Source organism: Macrobrachium rosenbergii, chromosome 41 (assembly GCF_040412425.1).
Source record: "Macrobrachium rosenbergii isolate ZJJX-2024 chromosome 41, ASM4041242v1, whole genome shotgun sequence".
Taxonomy (NCBI): Eukaryota; Metazoa; Arthropoda; class Malacostraca; order Decapoda; family Palaemonidae; genus Macrobrachium; species Macrobrachium rosenbergii.
This window is the reverse complement of record NC_089781.1, coordinates 89108153-89127908: the sequence shown is the minus strand read 5'-3', so window position 1 is coordinate 89127908 and position 19756 is coordinate 89108153. Positions and strand designations below refer to the sequence as shown.

Sequence of the window (19756 nt, the reverse complement as noted above, 5' to 3'; positions counted from 1 at the left end):
TAAGATCTCTGCATTACTTACACGCGCAATGCTACTGTCACTTGATAATGAGTCATACGAGAATCCATTAATATAACTGTAAATAATTTAATAATACAGTTACGAATAATCTATCATTATAAAGATTCTTAAGTAGTTTATATAAAGAATAATTGCACAAAGAACCAAAAAATGCATTTATATATAGGTAAAAACAAATTGTTATTATTGCACCTCATTCCTTTATCTGCCCGGTGAACGTGGTGGAAGGAATACCTTGTCGTATGGCGAAGAAAATTAGTTAAAATGACCGCCAAATTTGTTTCACCCGTTATACAAGATAATCCAAATGGATGGGGGCCTTGCGATGTCCCTGCCCAATTCAAGGATATGCCATATCAGCCTTTCTCGAAAGGAGATAGGCTGGGAAAGGTTAGTTTTAGCCTTTTGTTTACCTTTTCATGACCACGGGTTTTACGTCAGGTTTCTGAAACCTCCGAGCCTGACACTTGTTCATGAACGTATTTAGGAAATGAGCATTATTAGCTATTCTATAGGTAATTGGAATTATAATTCTGTTACCTAAGCACTGAAATGGTTGTTAGAAAAGCCGTAGCTGTTGGTTTACGAGCAAGGCCTACCGGTCCCCAGATGGATTCCCTTCACAGGAGAAAGAAAAAGGCCGTAGCCGAGGCTTCGATAGTTTTTTATATTTACAATACTGGATGGTGAATCACCGTGGGCCGTAGTATATTATTATTTGGTCCGGCTAGTATGCAGAGTAGAGAGACAGGGGTATGCGTTGGCAATATGAACCTTGGCTACTAGCCTACTACCACAAAGGGGTACCTAACCTAGGCCAGTCCATGTGATTGATGTTTAGTATTACTTTTGGGGACGTCCGGGGTGTTGGGGCTATGACCTCCCGGCCAGTTTAGAGCACGGCACCCAAAGACAAGTTAGGATGGTAAGTTCTGGTTAGGTCAGGGCATGACACTCCCAGGAAAGATGAGGTTTAGTGTGTTTTTGTTAGGTCGTAGCCAGTGCCAGACAACATATCCAAATGGGAATTTGGTATTTCGAAGCAACAGCTCCGTGCAGACTGTTTCCCTGGAAGTTTATTTTTCCTATACTTTTAGTGTTGCTGATGGAGATGGTGGTTTTCATTGTTGGTCAATCATTATTAACCTCATATCTACCTAACAGTTTTGGGGACCCTTTGGGAAAGCGGCGTCTTGGAAACTGGAGAAAGACCGGATCTCCATGTTGTTGTTCATGGAATAGTTCTTTGCATGCGCAAGTCATCAGGGAGCCATAGACTATGTTTAAGAAGGGATTGGCTAAGGAAACCTATTATAAAACGAACTATGCTAACTTAACGTACCCTAGCCTAAACTAACCTAGCAGGTGCTGTTACTTAGACGGGGGCCTCTGCCGTTGGACCCCCAGTGAAGGAAACTCCACTTTTTACCAAAAGCTCCCCATAACAATGTTCATGCGCAATAGCATTCCAGGACACATGGCATATAACTTCAGAAGTTAATTACAGTGGACCAACAAAAAATAATGGTGAATTCTTAATAAGCAACTAAAATACTGTAGGAAAAATCAATTTCCAAAGTAATACCCAATGTGGAGCTATTGTTTATCAACAGGAAATTTAGCCCCACCGATATGTTTTTGATATTCAGTGTTGCTTGGGGAGGTTCAAGGGGCCTGAGGACCTCCCAACCAGGTCAGCACATGGCATTCTAGGAAACGTTAAATTTAGCCTGTTTTCACGGTCGGATTTCTTACGCCTACCCCAGTCCCCTTCCTCTGCATCTGCTCCTTTGGTCCTCCACCTTGAGTTGTTAAATGGCACAAGTTGTATATGTTCATGAATAATTATAGGCTACCATTCAAGAACATTTCACCATAGGCCTACTGAGATTTGGGCTACAGTAGGCTATCTGCAAAATGCTTCTCATATCTAGGCCTATGAAGGTAGCCTAGTGTAATGCAAGTAACATTGTAGACTTTAGAATTGGAAGTTTGTTTTAACCTCAATTACAGGGAAAGGGAAGACTCAATAATAACAAATTTGAATTATTTACATGGGCTCTAGACTGCATTTTCAGGTAGCCACTAGTGAAGAACAAGAGGAATTTTTTCTGGGGATAGGTTAATTTCTCGCTATAATTTGGTTTGGATTCAACTGTAGGTCCCGTTGTAGTTTTTAATTAAATCTAATCCTTTTGGGCCAAAGATAGAGTGGTCTGGTAAAACTAGGTATGGTAGCCAGCTTTAGTTTGTCTCTGTTATTTTCTGTTGTTTTGCTGACTGAAAATTTGCAAAATAGGTTGTTTGGGCAAATTAATGGTTGTCATAAAAGCAAAGGAATGCCACATTTCATTAGGAGTGCATCCTAGCCTAACTTCTCTTAACCCAACTTTATGCTGGCCATTGAATTCTGGCTTTGGGGGATCTTTGCCTCTGGTCCCCCTCATCCTTTAAAATTTACACACATATAGGGTATCCTACCTTTCCCTTAACCTAACATGACCTAGGATGTCTTATCTTGACCTGTCTTAGTGGGAGGGCTTTGCCTTTCCTTGGAACCCCATCCTTTTCCATTATAAAATGCACACTGTATATACTAATCTACTCCTCCCTTGACCTAACTTGAAATTGTTGGGTATTTTGCAAAGAAGACTACTTACCCAACCAAGTTTTGCCAAATTTTTGTTGTCTACTAATTTTACGATGAAAAACTAAATTTTTCCAAGTATAGAGTTGACGTGAACCCTGCCACACAGATCCTTGCTCCCTCAATTCTTAGGATGGCTGTACTGTGGTGCCCCAATTGTCCTATTCCTCAGCTGCAGGAAATTTAAACCCGGCTAATTGTATACCCAGTTGACATGCGTCATGCCCTGGGTCAAATGGATTTAATAAATCTAGCCAATCAGTGGATCTTATCTATAGGCTTGATACACTCACACACTGACCTGCATTCACCCATTCTTTTCTGTTTCTTCTATGATCATGGCAAGACACGATATTAGGCTCTCATGGGGGTTTGCAAATCCTGGCAATTTCATATCTTCAGAGTTATTACTATTTTCAAACCTTTTCCAGTGTCACAATGGAATCTGTTCTGTTCAACTAGGCAACAGTTGCATGTAGGGCGTGTCCTTCACACACTGTGGAATGTTAAAAAGTTAGGATTCATGCTCATTGCAAATCTAACAATATTTACTCTATTCACCTCATAGTGGGAACAAAAGATGATTGTACAGTAGTGATTGTTTTTGTGTTATGATTCAAAAATGTGAAATCTTAGCCAGGGTGGAGTACCTTCACCAAATCATACATGATTTGAGAGCTATGATTGGATGGATAGGCTTAAAATTGCAAGCCCCATCTCTAGGTGTCCAAGAATTTGATATTGAATACCTTCAGAATACATTTGTTCAGGATTAATTCACAGTTGCATATTTTGGATTCTATGACATACGATTTTTTCTCAATTTAGCGACTGATTTGTGTATATTGTATGCTTTTTCTCTTTTCAGGTGTCAGATTGGACAGGAGCAACCTATCAAGATCGACGTTATGCTAGTATGTAATGGAATTCAAGTTATAATGTCTAGTATGAAAAGTAGTGTAATGAAAAGATGTCTTTTTCTCTCAAGATGTTTTTGTTTGACCTTTATATATTTTCATAAAGTACCGGAAACAAGCATTGGGAATGAGAATTTAATGTATTGAAGTAAGGACTTGTTGGCATTCACACATGACTTTGCAGTAATTGATAAGGAATTGATCTATGAATTTCCATACCATACTCTTCTATTTATGGGACAGTATACTGTATGACGTAGATATAAATGCTTGGTTTCTCTCAGTTGCAAGTACAGTAGTTCAACATATGTTTTCTATTTCTCTAGTCAAATACCAGTCCACATTCGGTAGTATGCAACAATATGCATACTACCACGAGGAAGATGAGTCAACTTTCCAGCAAGTTTACAAGACAAATGTTCCCAAGCCACTATACCAGCGTGGTCGTTACATGCGCAACCAGCGTAACCTGAAAAATCAGCGGAACCAAAAGGGTCAGCAGATGCAGGTTCTTGGCAAGGGCAACAAGAGAGAGTAAGTTTTTGTGTAAAGTTGAAGTTTAGGAAGTATGTATGGAATTGAGTGCAAATTGTAAGGAATAAGTTCTTATGTTGAAAGATTCCATCAAAGTTTTGCTTATTGCATTTTAGTTTTCCAGTTTCATGTTTTAACTACTTGCATTCATTTTTAAAGCAACTGGCAGAAGCAGCAGTACCAGCGTAATCGGTGGAATCGTAGTGGTCACCCTCCAATCAAGAATCGTGATGCATCGGTCACAGTCAGGCCAGAATGGAAGGTTATAGAGGAGATGGACTTCCCTCGTCTTGCCAAGTTGTCTCTACCCACTGTGGAGGATCCCAAAGACTTGTAAGTGAAGTGCTGTACATTTAAAACTATTAGCATGTGCAAAAGATCGTAGAATTTTATGAAGTCAGACTAATGACTTTTTAGGTTTTTGTGTGATATGTAACTTTTCTTTTTCCTTCAGGTACCTTTGTGGCTCTCTAGAATTTTATGATAAAGCTTATGACCGAGTCACTGTCAAGAATGAAAAGAAACTAACCCGTATCAACCGAATTTTCCACAAGGTGACTACCACTGATGATCCCATCATTAGACAGGTAAGTCCACTGTGTTTTAAATTCTTCTCATTACTGCAACTAGTTTGCTTCCATCTTTAAGGCATGCCATCATGTCTCATACCATTACTTGATTGGTTGTTCTCCTCACTTGAAAGTTGTTATGTTTCTCTCAAAGTTAGTATTTTCTTAAAACTAAAATATCATAGGTAATGTATTTTCTAAGTAGCATGTACAAGTTACTATGTGATTCTTAAAACTATTATTTAGTGTTATATCATGATGTTATGTATTTTCATACAAGAGGTTTTTCTTGAAACTATCAAAATGGGCAGTTCTAAGTGTTTTTAGAGGGTTTTGTGTATTCAACATGTAATACAAGGGTTCTTTTCAGTTAAAGAATATGTTGGCCTTATTATTGAACAATTTTGTAGAATAATCTCTAGAGCAGTTTTTTGAACACCAATGTAATACAGTACAATTAATTTTTACTTCCTTAGAAATATTTTCCCTGACCAGTAACCTGAGCTTTATCCTTTGGAATTACTTAGGGGACAAAGATACATCTAATACATTTTGTCATTAACAGCTGACCAAGAGTGATGGAAGTAATGTGTATGCTACTGATGCCATTCTGTCTACCATCATGTGCTGCACCAGGTCAAGCAATTCATGGGATGTCGTTGTCCAGAAAATTGCTGGAAAACTGTTCTTTGATAAGAGAGATGATTCTGAATTTGGTAAGAAGGTGTTTTTCATTTTGGTGGTTTTAAATTGCATGGGAAAGTAATTACTTTTAGGCTTGAACAGTATTTGCTTTTGAACTCTTAGTATAATTACAAATCCTTTCATTCAAGATTTGTACTGCACTGTGCATAAATTATTCTGACCATGACAAGTGGTGTACAAACTTTTAATACTTAGGTGTACACATTTTACAGTCAAGTAAATAGGATTGTTATAAAAGGTGTATGCATTTTACAGTCAAGTAAATAGGATTGTTATGAACACTGTATAATACCCACACAAGTGAAGGGTTTGTAGCTTTTTCATAATTAAGAGATCTTATTTTCGAATTTTTCAGAAATTTACTTTGTATTTGATGGAAGAGGTTACATTTAAATTGAAACATTCAGACTAAAAGGATTGGTCTTGATGGCATTTTAAACAACTAGAACTAAATAGTCTTGTATATTTTACTACAGGGGAGTTTGCAGTAATGATGAACTCACTGATTTATTAGTGTGACAAAAATGTTCTCATGTTAAGTTTAAAGTATGCCAGTTCACTTTTTAGTAACTAACATACTGGTAGTAGCTTTTGCTTGTTTGATTGACAAATGTATTCCATGTAGAATCAGAAATGTTCAGTTGTAGATGCAAATTATGGCCAACTTGATTCTTGTATCCACCCCAGACCATACAATACAGAATAGGAGTGGGACCTAACCCACCCCAGAACATACAGGGATTGAAACAGTCAGTGAAAACAGAATTTTCATAATTTAGATAGTAAATAGACATTTTTTCTTATTTTTACTCTTAGAAATTTTGTTTTCAGACTGTTTGAAAATACTCCATACTTAGACATGTTTGCCTTACCATGCATGGTTTTTGTTTATGCCTAGGTTACTCAGTTGTTTTGTTCTCTTTTCATGCAGATTTATTGACAGTTAGTGAGACATCGAGTGAACCACCTCAAGAAGAGGGCAACTCTCTCAACTCTCCTAGGAATCTCTCCCTTGAAGCTACATTCATCAACCATAATTTCTCTCAGCAAGTTTTGAAAAATGTATGTCTTACACATAATGTACAATACTGTTCCTTGTAGTAATTTTTTACATTCATATTCACAGTGACTTATTTCTGTTTTGTAAGATTATTTTTTATAGCATATGCTTACTTAGATTAGGATCATATGCTCATAAATGCACATTATGAATTAGGATTAGAAAGAGACAGCTAGCACTGAAAGAAAAAAATATGCTAGGCAAGTGTGTTTTTTAAATAAACTAGTGAAGTAAAAGGCCTCAGATAAAAAGGTAATGGTGTGTTTAGGGTCTATGTTATATTCTGTGTTGTTTATTGATTATGACAAACTTTTGCTAGTGATGAGCAGGACATGAAATTTTGTTGATAATTCTTCAATTTGAAATAAATTCTTATCAGGAATGAATGAAAAGCTTCACTGTTCGAGAGTGACTCAGATGGTTTGAATATTTTTTATAAATATTGACAGGTTGGGCTTTAATTAGTTTTCTGTTTAAATTGAGTTTCCTGAGCTGTAATACTTTAACAAAATGACAACCATTCAGTCTCAAGAAACTAGGATTTGATGTGTTACACTCTATTAGAAATATAGTACAAAGATTGAGATTTGGGCATTATGTTGGAATTTGGGTAAAGTTTGATAGCTCTGTGAAATAGTTTACTTCAGATCAGATATCAACTAGGTTTATCCAGTTTATCCAATGTACCACACAGTATTTACCTCTTATTTGTCTTTTTGTTTTTGTTTGATGGTAACTTGACTGGTATCCTGTATTTTCAGGATGGTAACCGTTACAAGTTTGAGAATGAAAATCCATTCTTGGATGAGGATGAAGATGATGAAGTAGCCCCTGTTGGTTATCGGTACCGTAAGTGGTCTCTGGGCAATGACATCCACCTTGTTGCCCGCACAGAGCACGACTCTGTCCAGTCCGCTCCAAACAATGAAATTCACTTCATTAATATCAAGGTTTGTATTTTGTTATTTTTTAATCGGCCCCTCTCTTGTGACAATTACTCTGTGAAAGTTGGTAATCCTCTTTCCACTTCCCCTTGGAGATCCTTGGAGATACAGGGCTTCCTTTTTGGAATTAAACTCCACTCCATTTTCTTTCTTTTCCCTCTTCCTGTTATTTTCTTCAGGTCTGTGTTTATGAGGCTTTTGGATTGCCCATCCCATTGTCTCTTGTATTAATAGATCACTCTTTGTCAATGAATACACACATAAATGCATGTTAAGAATGTTATGTCAATTTCAAATGTAAAATTTTCTTTGCTATGTGAGACTGGTGACAGTGATAGTTTATATGTATTCAAAGATCTTTCCTTGATATATTTTTCTTCTGTATAATGTAGAGATGGCAGAAATTAGAATTAGCTCATGTAAATTTTAGTTTCTTAATTGTGAAGTACAAGACATTATACAAAAATATGATTGACATAAATATACTGTAGTCTCACTTGATCCACCTTTTTTCAATGAGTAATGAGTAAATAATCTTTCTTCCCATTTGCCTGATATGAAATGTTTCCTATTAGCCATTCAGTAAACTGATTCTCCTTCACATAAATGAAAGTGTAAACTTGTGAACATGCTATTTTTATAAAGTAGGTTAACTAGACCACCAGTAAATAGCCACTCTTTAGGCTCATCATCCCTAAGGGTTCATTTTTTAATGAAAGCTTTAAATTGGATCAGTAGAAGAATTAATGGCTAACTGAGGAAAAGAGTAAAAGGAAGACGTCTGTTGTACATCTTGCATGTAATTCATTGTTAAATTATTATATTATTAAACAGATTGTTTGATACACATGACTTGGCTGTAGGTGCAGAATTATATTAATGTATTATTGTTTTTGGTAAAATTTTTAAAGGTCACAAGACAGGATTTATTTTATTTTAGGCACTTAATGAATGGGATTCAAAGTACTCTGGAGGAGTTGACTGGCGTCAGAAGCTAGACACACAGAGGGGTGCTGTTTTGGCCAATGAACTGAAAAACAATGCTTGTAAGCTAGCAAAGTGGACTGTACAGGCTATTTTGGCTGGTTCTGACCAAATTAAATTTGGGTAAGTTTTTTTTTTTTTTTTTTTCCATTACAACAATAATAATTTTTTTTTTTTTTTCATTACAACACAATAATAATAAAGAGCCTTATGCCCTATGTAGGCTTGTATTTGTGTCGTAGTTATGTTTTAAATGCAGTTGTTCAACTTAAAGCTTTACTTATACCATTAGTCTATCAAGGATTTTCATCTAACAGGTTTATTTTTGAGTAATGATTGTCATATTGTTAAGCTTATTCCATTTATGCTTTTCTTGTTTTCATTGTGCTACTCTTGTGATAAAATGATACGAGTATTACTGAGTTCAGTGGTTGAAAAAAATTTTCTTTATAATCTCATAACATTGTTGCCTGAAATAACCATGAGTGTAAGCTATTTGTACCTTTATCGGTAAATTCCTGGAGATTCAGATTAATAGTAAAGTTATGTAAATGGACATTTCTATATATATTGGAGAGGAATAAAAAATTATTTTTTTCTGCAACAAAGAAGACAGAAGTCAGGACTCAATGTAAGTAATTATATGAAGACTGCATAATTTTTATTCTATCTTTTCTAGCTATGTGTCTCGTATGAATGTCCGTGATTCCACAAAGCACATGATTCTTGGAACTCAACAGTTTAAACCAATGGAGTTTGCCAACCAGATTAACCTAAGCATGGATAATGCTTGGGGAATATTGAGATGCATCATAGACATTTGTATGAAGCTTCCAGATGGCAAGTACCTAATCATGAAAGACCCAAACAAGGTGAGTTTTAATAATGATTTATAGTAATTTCAACCTCAATTTTTGTACCAGTAGTGGTGGCAATAAAGGGGTTATGTTGTAGATGATGTAAGGATGGAAAGTAAAGGAGCATTGAGATTGAAAGAAAGTATTAGAGAAAAGGAGGGGACTGATGAAATTTTTTTTGTGTGGAGAATTTGTCAAGATTGAATTTTTACTGTTTTTGTTTGACTTGACAACGAAGACAGATTGAGTAGGCATTTTGTATTTCCTTCATTAACAAAAAACCACAGGAAATAACCCTTTTGTTTTATTAGACTATTAATGTAAAAATAATATTTTTTTTCTAGATGGTAAATTTATGTGAAAGCCCCTTTTCATTTTTGTAATTCCTATGTTATTTTCTTTGTTGCAAAGTATTGGCTATGTATATTGGTAATATTGTTAGCCATTGAAAGTGATATGTTTAATTACTTAGGCATTTGCATATGGCCTGTAATTACAGCGTTCAGTATGAAAATATTACTTTTCTAAGTAAATGATAGTTTTCAGCAATTTTTTTCTAATTATTGAATTTTTCCAAACAGGCAATGATTCGTCTTTATGACATCCCAGATAACACCTTTGAATCTGAGGATGAAGAGAACGAGAAGCAAGGGGACGGTGAGGGTAAGCAAGCTTCTTGAAAGAAAACGCTTATTTTTATAAGAGTTTTAGCTATGTAAGTTTAAAGGCTGGTTCCTGTTCTCTGCTTACAGTATGCTCGCCTTAAATATTGGGGATTAGCTGTCTTAAGGTTGTTCTTGAATTTGAAGTAAATGGAAATTGTAGATGGGTAAAGATGTTTCCCACTTGATATCATTTGTTCAGTAGAAGTGTATGTTCTTGCAGTTAGGTTTCATATCTTTTGTTGAAAATTTGTAGCTTGCAATAGCCTCTTGCAACTTGTCTTTTCCTGTTACAATTTGTAGAAAATATATGTACTTGATGAATCTTGTTTTGGAATCATCCCCTAAACCAGTAGTTTTATTGAAACCCCCTCGTGATTTTGGACAAGTTTCTGATTCTTCCAGAAAATATTGTAATGGATGCACAGCGTGAGCTTGTCCCAAAGAGTTGATTGTGTACATGATGTGAAGACATTTGTACCCAAGGATTTTGTGAATAGGAACTGTAGAGGGCCCTTGAAAATGGTAACTGGAACTTTAAATCGGTATCTTGCTAGGAGTTTTCTTTCAGTTTCAAGGGCCATACTTTGTTTCTAGGTTTGATGTTCATAGGGGATGTCATTCTTTGAAAATGCAATTCGTTTGTGTACTGTTTTGAACATCCCAGTCTCTCTCTTAAGGGGTGTACTTATGTGAAAGAGGGAAGGAAATACTTTATACTACGTTCTACGTTCTAGAATGTGCCCCTTATGAGTCAGTTCATCATTAGACTTCATTTAAGTTTATTTTCTAGCTTGACATTACTTATTCCCTTGTAAATGTAACAGGTTAACAAATATTGTCTCAGATTTTATGTAAAACAGGGACTTGTATCCAAATGAAAGGCTCTTGTTATTGTAGGAGTGAAGTAGATGATACTTTGGTTAGATTTGACTTTGTGTTGATACTTAGGAAAGTTTAGTATGATTTTCACTAATATATAGGAAGATCATTGCTTGACTGTGACAGCAAAGAGAAAAGGGAAAGTTATGAGTAAAAGGTAAAGGTTAGAGGCTTTGCAGTCCGTCATTCTGATAGAGAGGTAAATGCACATCCCTCCAGTGCCACACTGGCATAAGCCCAAGATAATTAGTCAGTCATATTTCTTGCTTGAACAAGAGAAATTTATTTCTGGTGGAAATTCATTTCTCGCTATAATGTTACAATTATCTCTCAGAACCAAGGTAAAAGTAAATCTAATCCTGATGGAACTGTTAATCAGTCAGTGGTCTGGATTCTTCATTAATTAGGTCCTGATGGTAAATGACTTATATTTCTATTCTTAAAACCATATACGAGCAAAGTCGTGATAGGTGTAGCACTGTACAGTATTTTGTATAAAATTATTTAACAGTCATTTCCATTTATACCTTGCAGTCTGCTTTGCATGATTAAAATGTAATAGAAGGGTGTCCTTAACTCTACCAGAGGCTGTAAAATTGAAGACAAGAACAAGATTGTAGGGTTAACAAGTTTTCTGCTTAGCTGATCTACTAATATCCTTGTCTTGTTTATTCAGTCTTAACATTATTTTTAAGTGACATTAAGGTATTTCTGAAACTTTTCCTTGAGCTCACAATTGTGTTTTGTTTGAGCATCTGTTCGTCTGTTACTTAAGCTATTGTTCCAATCCATTGTAGCAAACAAAGAAGTAATATTTTTAACTTACTAATATTGTATTTTTGGATGATTGCATGAAGTTTACTAATCTTTATATCATCTTCTATTTATAAGTTTGTACATGAAATTTGATGAGTTTTAGGGTATGATTTGCTCTCTTATATATTGGTAAAAGTTTTCATATTTTCAATTTTAAATTTTCATATTTTCAATTTTAGAATCAAAAAACTTCTCCCACCCTTTTAATATGCATACCTTTTTGTGCAGCTGTACAGCATATAGTGTCATATGCTGAAAAGTATGTTTATTATGAGCCATAGAATGTAATCCCCAGAAGTTTTATTGAAGCAAACAGTTTTGCTCAGACTAATTTTGTCGAGTTAAGAAATCACTGGTAAAAGAAGCTGAGCACTGGCTAGAACTGACTATTTCAATGTTGAAATTGTAAATAATGTTCAAAAATCAAAAACCTATCATTGTCTATCAGCAAAAGAACATTAAATGGTGAAGTTTCTGTAGGCGTAACACACTGATATTTGAGTTGTTTGGGCTGCGTATCTTGAAGGCATGAAAACCGACTTCCCGAGCAAACTCGACCTGCTGCTTCATATAAGACTAAGGTCTTACTCTGGTGTTCATTGGCAGTTCATACAGAAGTAATATATTAAGGAGTCTCCTGACATGGATGTTATACTTCCTATTGGAATTTGCTTTAAATTTTTTGTGTGTAATCTATGTACTGATGGATTGCCTGCTTTTTTGATAATGTGGTATCCCTTTGGTCTGACTGATGGGTGGATCCTTCTTTTGTCACAATAAAATTGTTACTCTGCTAATCATTGATTGGCCAGCAAGAGGGTTGTTAGTTTCTCATGGTGGCAATTAGTGCCTTAGCACATCAGCACTTAGTACAGAGGTTAATGCAGTTGAAGAAATCAACTTTCTTCTAGATTGCTGTTTCCTGGTGGAAGATCAGGTATTCAGAGTTGTAGGCTAGTGGTGCATAGGTGCCCATAGTGTGTGAAAAGCACAGTAAAATTCTTTGCTATGTGATGAGTCCTGTGGAAAACGGGAAAAGGAAAAATTGCGGGGCTTAACCTGAAGGCATTATAGACCTGCCTATCAAAGGATGAAAGGTTTAGAATTAGGGAAAAGGAAGGCAGGAATAGATTTCCAAAGCTTGACAGTAGAAGGAATGAAGTCATGAATTGTAGTCTGGGGATGCCCAATACCTGCGGAGTAAAAGAGGGAAGAGGTGACCAGTGTGATTTTATGAATTGGTCCAATAAGAGGAGGAAAACAGACTGTGGTGAAAAGAGGGGTGATGAAAGCAGGGCAAGAGCTGCTTTGTGATCAAATGAATTGTTTGAAGTTCAGTCCCACTGAGGATGGAGAAGAAAGCTGAAGTTTAAATGTACATTAAGTAATATTAAAAATGGGCAAGAAAAATCTACTTGAGATAAAGTGCTAACAGTAGGTTTAAGTAAAAGTAGAAATGTGTGGAATTGAATTATTGCCAGTTAGGAATAGACTAGGAAGCGTAGACTGAAGGTCATTCATATACTCTGGCATTTTTCCATCTAAATATCCAGTATCTTTACCTTTGTGTTCCAGTTTTCACTTAATTGAAAATTTGTCTTCCTAAATTAGTGTCACAAAATAGGACTTTATAATAATAATCCATGCAGTGGTAACCAGACATATGGTTAGTACAGTTCTGTGATGGTCAAATTCCAATTCCTGTGTGTAATTGTTTCCATAGGGGGTGAGTGCCGTCAGTGCACCTCACACAGTGCACTGTAGGCATTGCTTAAGGTTCATAGCAGCATCCCTTTGGCCCTTAGCTGCAACCCTTTTCATTCCTTTTACTGTACCTCCGTTCAGTTTCCCTTACTTCCATTGTACTTTCCGCACACTCCTAACAATTGATTCATGCACAACTGTGAGGTTTTCCTTCTGTTACACTTTTCAAACCTTTTTACTGTAAATTTCCATTTCAGTGCTGAATGACTTAATAGGTCCTAGTGCTTGGTCTTTGGCCTATTCTGTATGTAATTGTAAATGAAATGCAGTACAAAACAAGCTCCCATTTTTATTTCAATCTGGATAGTTAGAAAAGGAAGTTATATCAGAATTAATGTTCAACTTTTTCGGTTTTCAAATTGCTGTAAGAGTTTGGTTTTATAGACCAGCTTGTGGGCCAGCTTTTTGAGAATTTTTTCTTTTGGCTAAACTGCCTTTATATGTGAATATGTTTACTGTATTGGTAATCTATTGTATTCTGGCTGAATTATCTTCCCTTACATAGAATTGCTGTGTGTGATGTCTCCCCTCTTGGTTGCTTTCTTTAGTACTACTGATTGCTTAATGTTACTTCGGTATGAAAGATACACTGTCAACCAAGGCAGGTTGTCTCAGTCTTATGTAAAGCAGCAGTTTCTGTGTTTTAAAATCATAGTTTTAGGGAAGCAAAGTTTGTTGACCAGGTAGTTAACTTTGCTGATATTCCAAAAGTAATATTTTCCCATTATAGAATTTATGAAATAATTTTGGCAACTTATACCAGTTAATGGAAGTCTTACACAAGAGTTTGAAACAGTCTGATGAAAATTGTAATACAATGGGGAGTATCATCATTTGTCAACAAATAAGCATATTATATTTGATAATGTTCAGTATTCTTTTAAAAATTTTAACTTGATTTGTGATTGATTATTTTATATTTTATTAAATTGTATAACAAAATAATCCCTCTGCTATCATGCAATCTTTCTGGTTTCATCATGAAATTGACTCCCATAAATAATGATAAAGATAGGAAAGTCAGGTGAGTGGATAGTTAACAAGATATCTCCTTTTGGTCTTGATTTAATGTTGTTGGCCATACTTCTTTGTAGTTGATTGTACAGTATTTTCTTTCGTAGTATGTAATGTATTCTTCCTGTTTTGGTTTTCTCTCCCTATTTCTAAAACAACTCCTGGTAAATCAGTTTGTATCTGTAAAAATTCATGTCTTAGTCTTGAATTGTTGTGGTTTAGAAAATTGCCTATATAAATTTAAATTTAAATCATTGACTAAGTTTAACTTTTAAAGGTAGAAATATTAACTTATGATGTTTTGAAGAATCGTTTTGGAAATCCATTGTGTAGTCCCGATGTTAAACTGGAATTAATTTCAGATTAAAGTAAATATTTTAAATTGGGTTTTAAGTACATTGTCCAAGTACAATTCTAGATTTACATTGTATATAATGTGTGCAATCATAAATGTTTGTGTGGCAAGAGACGTACAGTAGATGGATTCAATACTGTGTATGCAAGTTGTTCATGTTTTCATGCTGTTATTTTTGTATTATAGGTGAAGAGTGAGAGCATTGCCCTCAGTGATGAAAATCGCCCAGTAGCAGTTCCTGAGGTTGTCCCCATCGCTTGGATCAGAATATAAATTTCATCTGTTGAACGGCCTTTTCTCTTTAGTGATTATGACATTGGTTTTATAACAGGTGCTTGACTTTATTTTTGATTGTACTATATTTCTTAAAATGCTGATGATTTTTCATTAAAGGAGCTGTTATTGAGTTGTATGTGATTTCATTTATTCCATTTTTACATATAAAATATAAAGTTTTAATTTATCACCATTATTTTGTATTCTTCCCATAGTTGAGTCATCTTTTGTATTAGTATTATTACTATAATATTTTGTAGTTTAATCAGCCCACACAGAAAATGTTTAATGTCATTGCATTATAGTTTATACGAATTATGTTTAATATAATCACAAAGTAGTATAACTAGACTTCTAAGTCACTTCTTCTGAATTATAGAACTTGCCCAAAAGATTGTTTTTAATATGTGTAGTGAACATTTGTACGAGAGATAAAAGTTGAACGTTTTTGAGGGAAGATACCAAAAGAGTAGATGACAAGCACATAAGGCAAGGCTGCAGGTTCAGGTGGAGATTGCTCCGATCCTTTTGTTCTGCTTTCAGTGCTCTGCAGAAGGCATATTTCGGGTAATATCCCCACCAGAATACATGGAGCAGGGCAAAGGTATATGGAATATTACTCACAAATAACCTTCAATCGTATATAGTATGTACTCATAAAATGAAAATATAACTCAAGAGGAATATGGTATAATACATGAAAAACTAACCAAATTGACCACAGAACATGCAATGCTACTGAGAAATCCATGGGGTGATATTGAGGCCCTTAGCATCAAGTTCCTTGGTTGGGTACTAGAGGTTCACTCTAGCACCCTTTCAATCCCAGCTGCTCTTCATTGTAATATTTTCAGCTACTCATTTTGGTTTCTTCTCTCTGCAAGCTGTGAAACTTTAACTTTGCTTCTCTCGTTTACAGAGATCATTTTTATGAGCCCTATGAGCGTACAGTAGAAATATGTGACTGTGGTTTTATCAAGTTAATACTGTTCAAATAATAACACCTCACCCTAACAGACTTTTACTTATAAGCTACCCTTATAATGACTGTCTTTTTCTGTGTCTCCATTTTAGGTGGAATGTTGAATGTAAAGTACAGGGAGTTTTATATTAGGAACTATGTGGAACTCCTGTTATTTGTAAGATATATAGTAGTGTACATGTATAGAACATATCCTAGTCCAAGCTGTAATGCAGGGTCTTTGTTAATTAAGCTTTGTTACTGACTGGAGAGCAAGTCTCCCAAAGTGTCTGTTACGGTAAGGTGCTACTATCAGACTGTACTCAGTTTTCTTGTATTTTGACAATTGTCATAAGGGAACCAAATTTTTGATAACTGTGTGTTCTGTTTAAACTACAGTAGTAACTTCAGCTGAGTTTGATAATTTTATTTAGGTCCAGCATAGGAATCATGGTTAGGGGTATGTGAGAGCCAAGAATTTTGATTCACTGGTCAGTTAATGTTAACTTCATTAAGAAAACAAGAAATATAGTTAACAGTAACAAAAACAAGAAATATAATGTGTTTCTTGTAACCTTTGTTTTGGTAGACTGAGCATTCTTAGTCAATGGTATTCTGTCATAGGTTTATCCTTTAACAAGCTTTTTTCTTCATTTAGGTGATCTGAATAGAGGAAGCATCCTGAGATGGGGGAATTTCAAAAGGAAACAGGTTAGCTGTGTTCAGCAGCAGTTCAGGTACATTTGATTTTTTAATTTTTTTTAGTCGCTGGGAATGTAGAGAGGTATTAGGGAGTTATTTTGTCAAGTAGTTGTAGACTGACCAAGAGTATTAGTTCTAGATGACAAAGGAAAAGTTTGACAGGTAACAGGAGACTGACAGAAATGGGTTAAAGTTAATAGACTTAAAGTTGTGTATTCCTCCCCAAGGGAAGTCTGTGGATTTCAGCATGGCATATGTTTTAAGTTTTACAAGACTTGAGGATACATTATCTTAATTCAGTCTGCTTATTACTAATGAATACAGTGTTGTTGTTGAAAGCTGTTTGAGTTATGTAAATGTAAAGGTTAGCATTTCCAGGAAATCCACTTGGTTTGTGCTAGGGTTGAGTGACATTGTTTGTAGTTGGATGATCTTGATTTATCATCCAAGATTTTGAATAGATAAACCAATGGTTACAACTTTTGCGTGCATTACATATACATAAGTATATTGCTGATAAAGGTTCATTATCTTAAGAATATTTTTTAGTAAGCAATACCTGCTGTTTGTCAGGAAATGTCAAGATTAGTGTGGTTAGATAAATATTATAAGTTTGAATATTCTTCCTTTTGCTAAAACCATTGATGGTGCAGGTGATTTGGTTTAAGAATTAATATGGAAGATTTAAGAAGAATAAATTCTGTTCACAGAGTGTACCCAACTGGACTAACTTGCATAATACAGTAAAATACAACAGATGGTTGATATGCTGAAAAACAGAAACCTTTAACTTCAGTGAGGGAAGAAAGGTCACATCCATGATTCAGTTTCATAAAATGGAATGTGAAAAATTTATCTCCTCAGTAAAACAACCATTCCATGATTCAGTGCTGTAAATGGAATATTTGTAAATTGATTTTTATAAAACAACCATTGCCATTTGAACTTCTGTGTTGCTGATCATGTTTATATATTTACATCAATCTGCTATTTTTATCAGTTTTGTACCCATTTTTATTTTTTAACTTGGTTTTCAGTAGTTCATCTTATATCAACCACTTAATATGTATCTTTGAATAATTGTAAGATTTACATCAATCTGTATCTGAAGATCTTATTTGTGCCGTTTTGTACTCAGTGTTTTATTTCTTTACTACTTGGTTTTTCAGTAGTTCATCTTGGTAGTTCTCAGTTGGAGATAGGTTCCATTGTCAAGAAATATGAGTTCAGTGTACTGTACAAGGTTTCCTTGTCTTCATATAGCTTGTGATGTCTTTTATTATGTTGCATATCTCCAGCCCCTGTGTAAGGAACTACCATCAGTTACTTCCCATTCATCCAACTGTACAACCTGAGTCTTTTATGCAGAGGGCTCTGTGTTGCTAGTTGTCTGTCTCATTTTCTTTATTTTAAAGGTCCCCTTTTTATCATTTATATATTTGGGATCCTTTAGACAGAGGACTGTTTGTACCTAGTATTATGTGTGTCATTAATTTACAGTGAGATTTGGACCAGGGCCTTATATCTTAAAATTATTCAAAGAAAGCCACATGTAATAAAAGTGGTTATGTGTATAAAATGCAAGCCAAGGATACAGTAAAAAATACCTTTTAAGAAAGAATTTTATTTCAGTGTACTGTTATTTAACTATATAAAATGCACTGTACCCGAGTCATCTCAGTATAGACTATGAGGAAAGGGTTTTGGACATGAAAGTTGCACCATAGCAGTTACAGTGAACTTTGCAGGTAATGTTCTGGAGGTCTGACCTGAAGGGGAATAGTGCTCTCAGTGTACTTCATGTGGTGCACTATATAGGCATTATTGAAGGGTGTTTGCAACTATGGAGTTTTCTTTCAGTTCTGTTTGTAGATGTTTGTACATTGTCATTTATTTTCTGGTTCTCTTTTATCTTGCTGTCCAACCACTCCAACTGCCTCTTTTCATTGTCATAAGCATTGCATGATTTTTTTTTTTAGGCTCACGAGAGTCAAATACAACAGTAATGAATTAAGACGACAAACCCCTGTGTCAGGGCGTTTTTGGTTTCAATAAAAGAATTGTCTTACTCAAGTAACCATGCATGTTTTCAGATTTATTAGGTTATGTTAGACATTCAAAAGGAGTTGTATTGTCATAGAGTTCCCTCTGCTTGGTTACAGAAAAAATGATCATGGTCCTTACTTGATTCATTATTACACAAGAATAACTTTAATTAGTGCTTTTGAGTTGTGACAGCTAGTACAGTTAACGCTTACGATGAAGCCATTCTTTGCCATCACCGTTAGTCTTATTACTCTGGATTGTCTCTGACTGTGGTTAGATATGGTTGAGTTCTCTCCACTCTAGTCTTGAACACTTTGGACCTGAATGCCCCTTGGGTCTGGGCCTTCGTTTGTGCCATCTCGTTAACGATTTTAAGGGCCATCCTGCTGGTCTTCATTCTGTGCTTTCCATATCTAATTTTCTGACACAGCACCTTTTCCCCTCTCGTCACAAGCCATTTTAAGCTTTCGAGACCTGGGCATCTCTTCAATTGGGTACTTCCTCATATGTAATGCTATCCCAGTGCACTCAAACCATGACTCCTGGAATTTTGTCATTAGATCTATTTAAAATCACTTGTAAGTGCTCGTTTAAAGCCATTCAAGTGTACCCAAATAGTAAGAGTTTAAGCAATACAATGTTTAGATAGTCTCTGTTCCCTGGTTAGCTGCTTAGTGTGCCAAGACAAATCGTTGTTTCGTAGTGCAATTGCGAGGTTTTCCTCCAGTTACACCTTTCAAGCCTTTTTAGTGTCAATTTCTGTTTCAGCTTTGAATGACTTCATAAGTCACAGAGCCTGGCCTCTGGCGTGAATTCTATATTCTATTCTATTAATTAGCCTCTGTTTCCTGCTTAACTGCGTAGGGTGCCATTGCATAAACCTGTGTGCACTATTTGGGAAATGGCTCAGTTACCATGTTAGAATGAAAGTCCCATGGGTGATATAAACTCGTTCTCAATTAAATGAAGTCACAGTATAGATTACGAAATGTTTGATGACACGAGGGAACAGATGCTGTATATGTACGGGCGCTTTCTGT

The 19756-nt window shown here is 35.4% G+C and overlaps 1 protein-coding gene across 2 annotated transcripts; it reads left to right on the top strand.

Moving 5' to 3' along the window:
* The first annotated feature begins 211 nt into the window (after nucleotides 1-211).
* LOC136826976 (eukaryotic translation initiation factor 3 subunit D-like) lies at nucleotides 212-15137 on the top strand. 2 transcript variants are annotated; one of them, XM_067084588.1, is made up of 12 exons: nucleotides 212-411; nucleotides 3537-3582; nucleotides 3912-4119; nucleotides 4279-4452; nucleotides 4574-4706; nucleotides 5254-5404; nucleotides 6325-6455; nucleotides 7215-7403; nucleotides 8338-8504; nucleotides 9061-9253; nucleotides 9820-9953; nucleotides 14918-15137. In XM_067084588.1, the coding sequence occupies exons 1-11, from the start codon at nucleotides 286-288 to the stop codon at nucleotides 9916-9918; spliced, it is 1617 nt and encodes a 538-aa protein (XP_066940689.1). In that variant the 5' UTR covers nucleotides 212-285; the 3' UTR covers nucleotides 9919-9953; nucleotides 14918-15137. The 2 variants fall into 2 exon arrangements, with proteins under 2 accessions (XP_066940689.1, XP_066940690.1); XM_067084589.1 differs by having other exon boundaries at nucleotides 213-411; nucleotides 9820-9901.
* Nucleotides 15138-19756: the final 4619 nt, after the last annotated feature.

What these genes read in the sequence shown, in the direction of transcription:
- LOC136826976 (XM_067084588.1), top strand. Translation starts at nt 286, where the DNA reads ATGACCGCCAAATTTGTTTCACCCGTTATACAAGATAATCCAAATGGA. An exon ending in GAGAGATGATTCTGAATTTG is followed by an intron (nt 5,405 to 6,324) that starts GTAAGAAGGTGT and finishes CTTTTCATGCAG; the next exon opens with ATTTATTGACAGTTAGTGAG. An exon ending in TCATGAAAGACCCAAACAAG is followed by an intron (nt 9,254 to 9,819) that starts GTGAGTTTTAAT and finishes TTTTCCAAACAG; the next exon opens with GCAATGATTCGTCTTTATGA.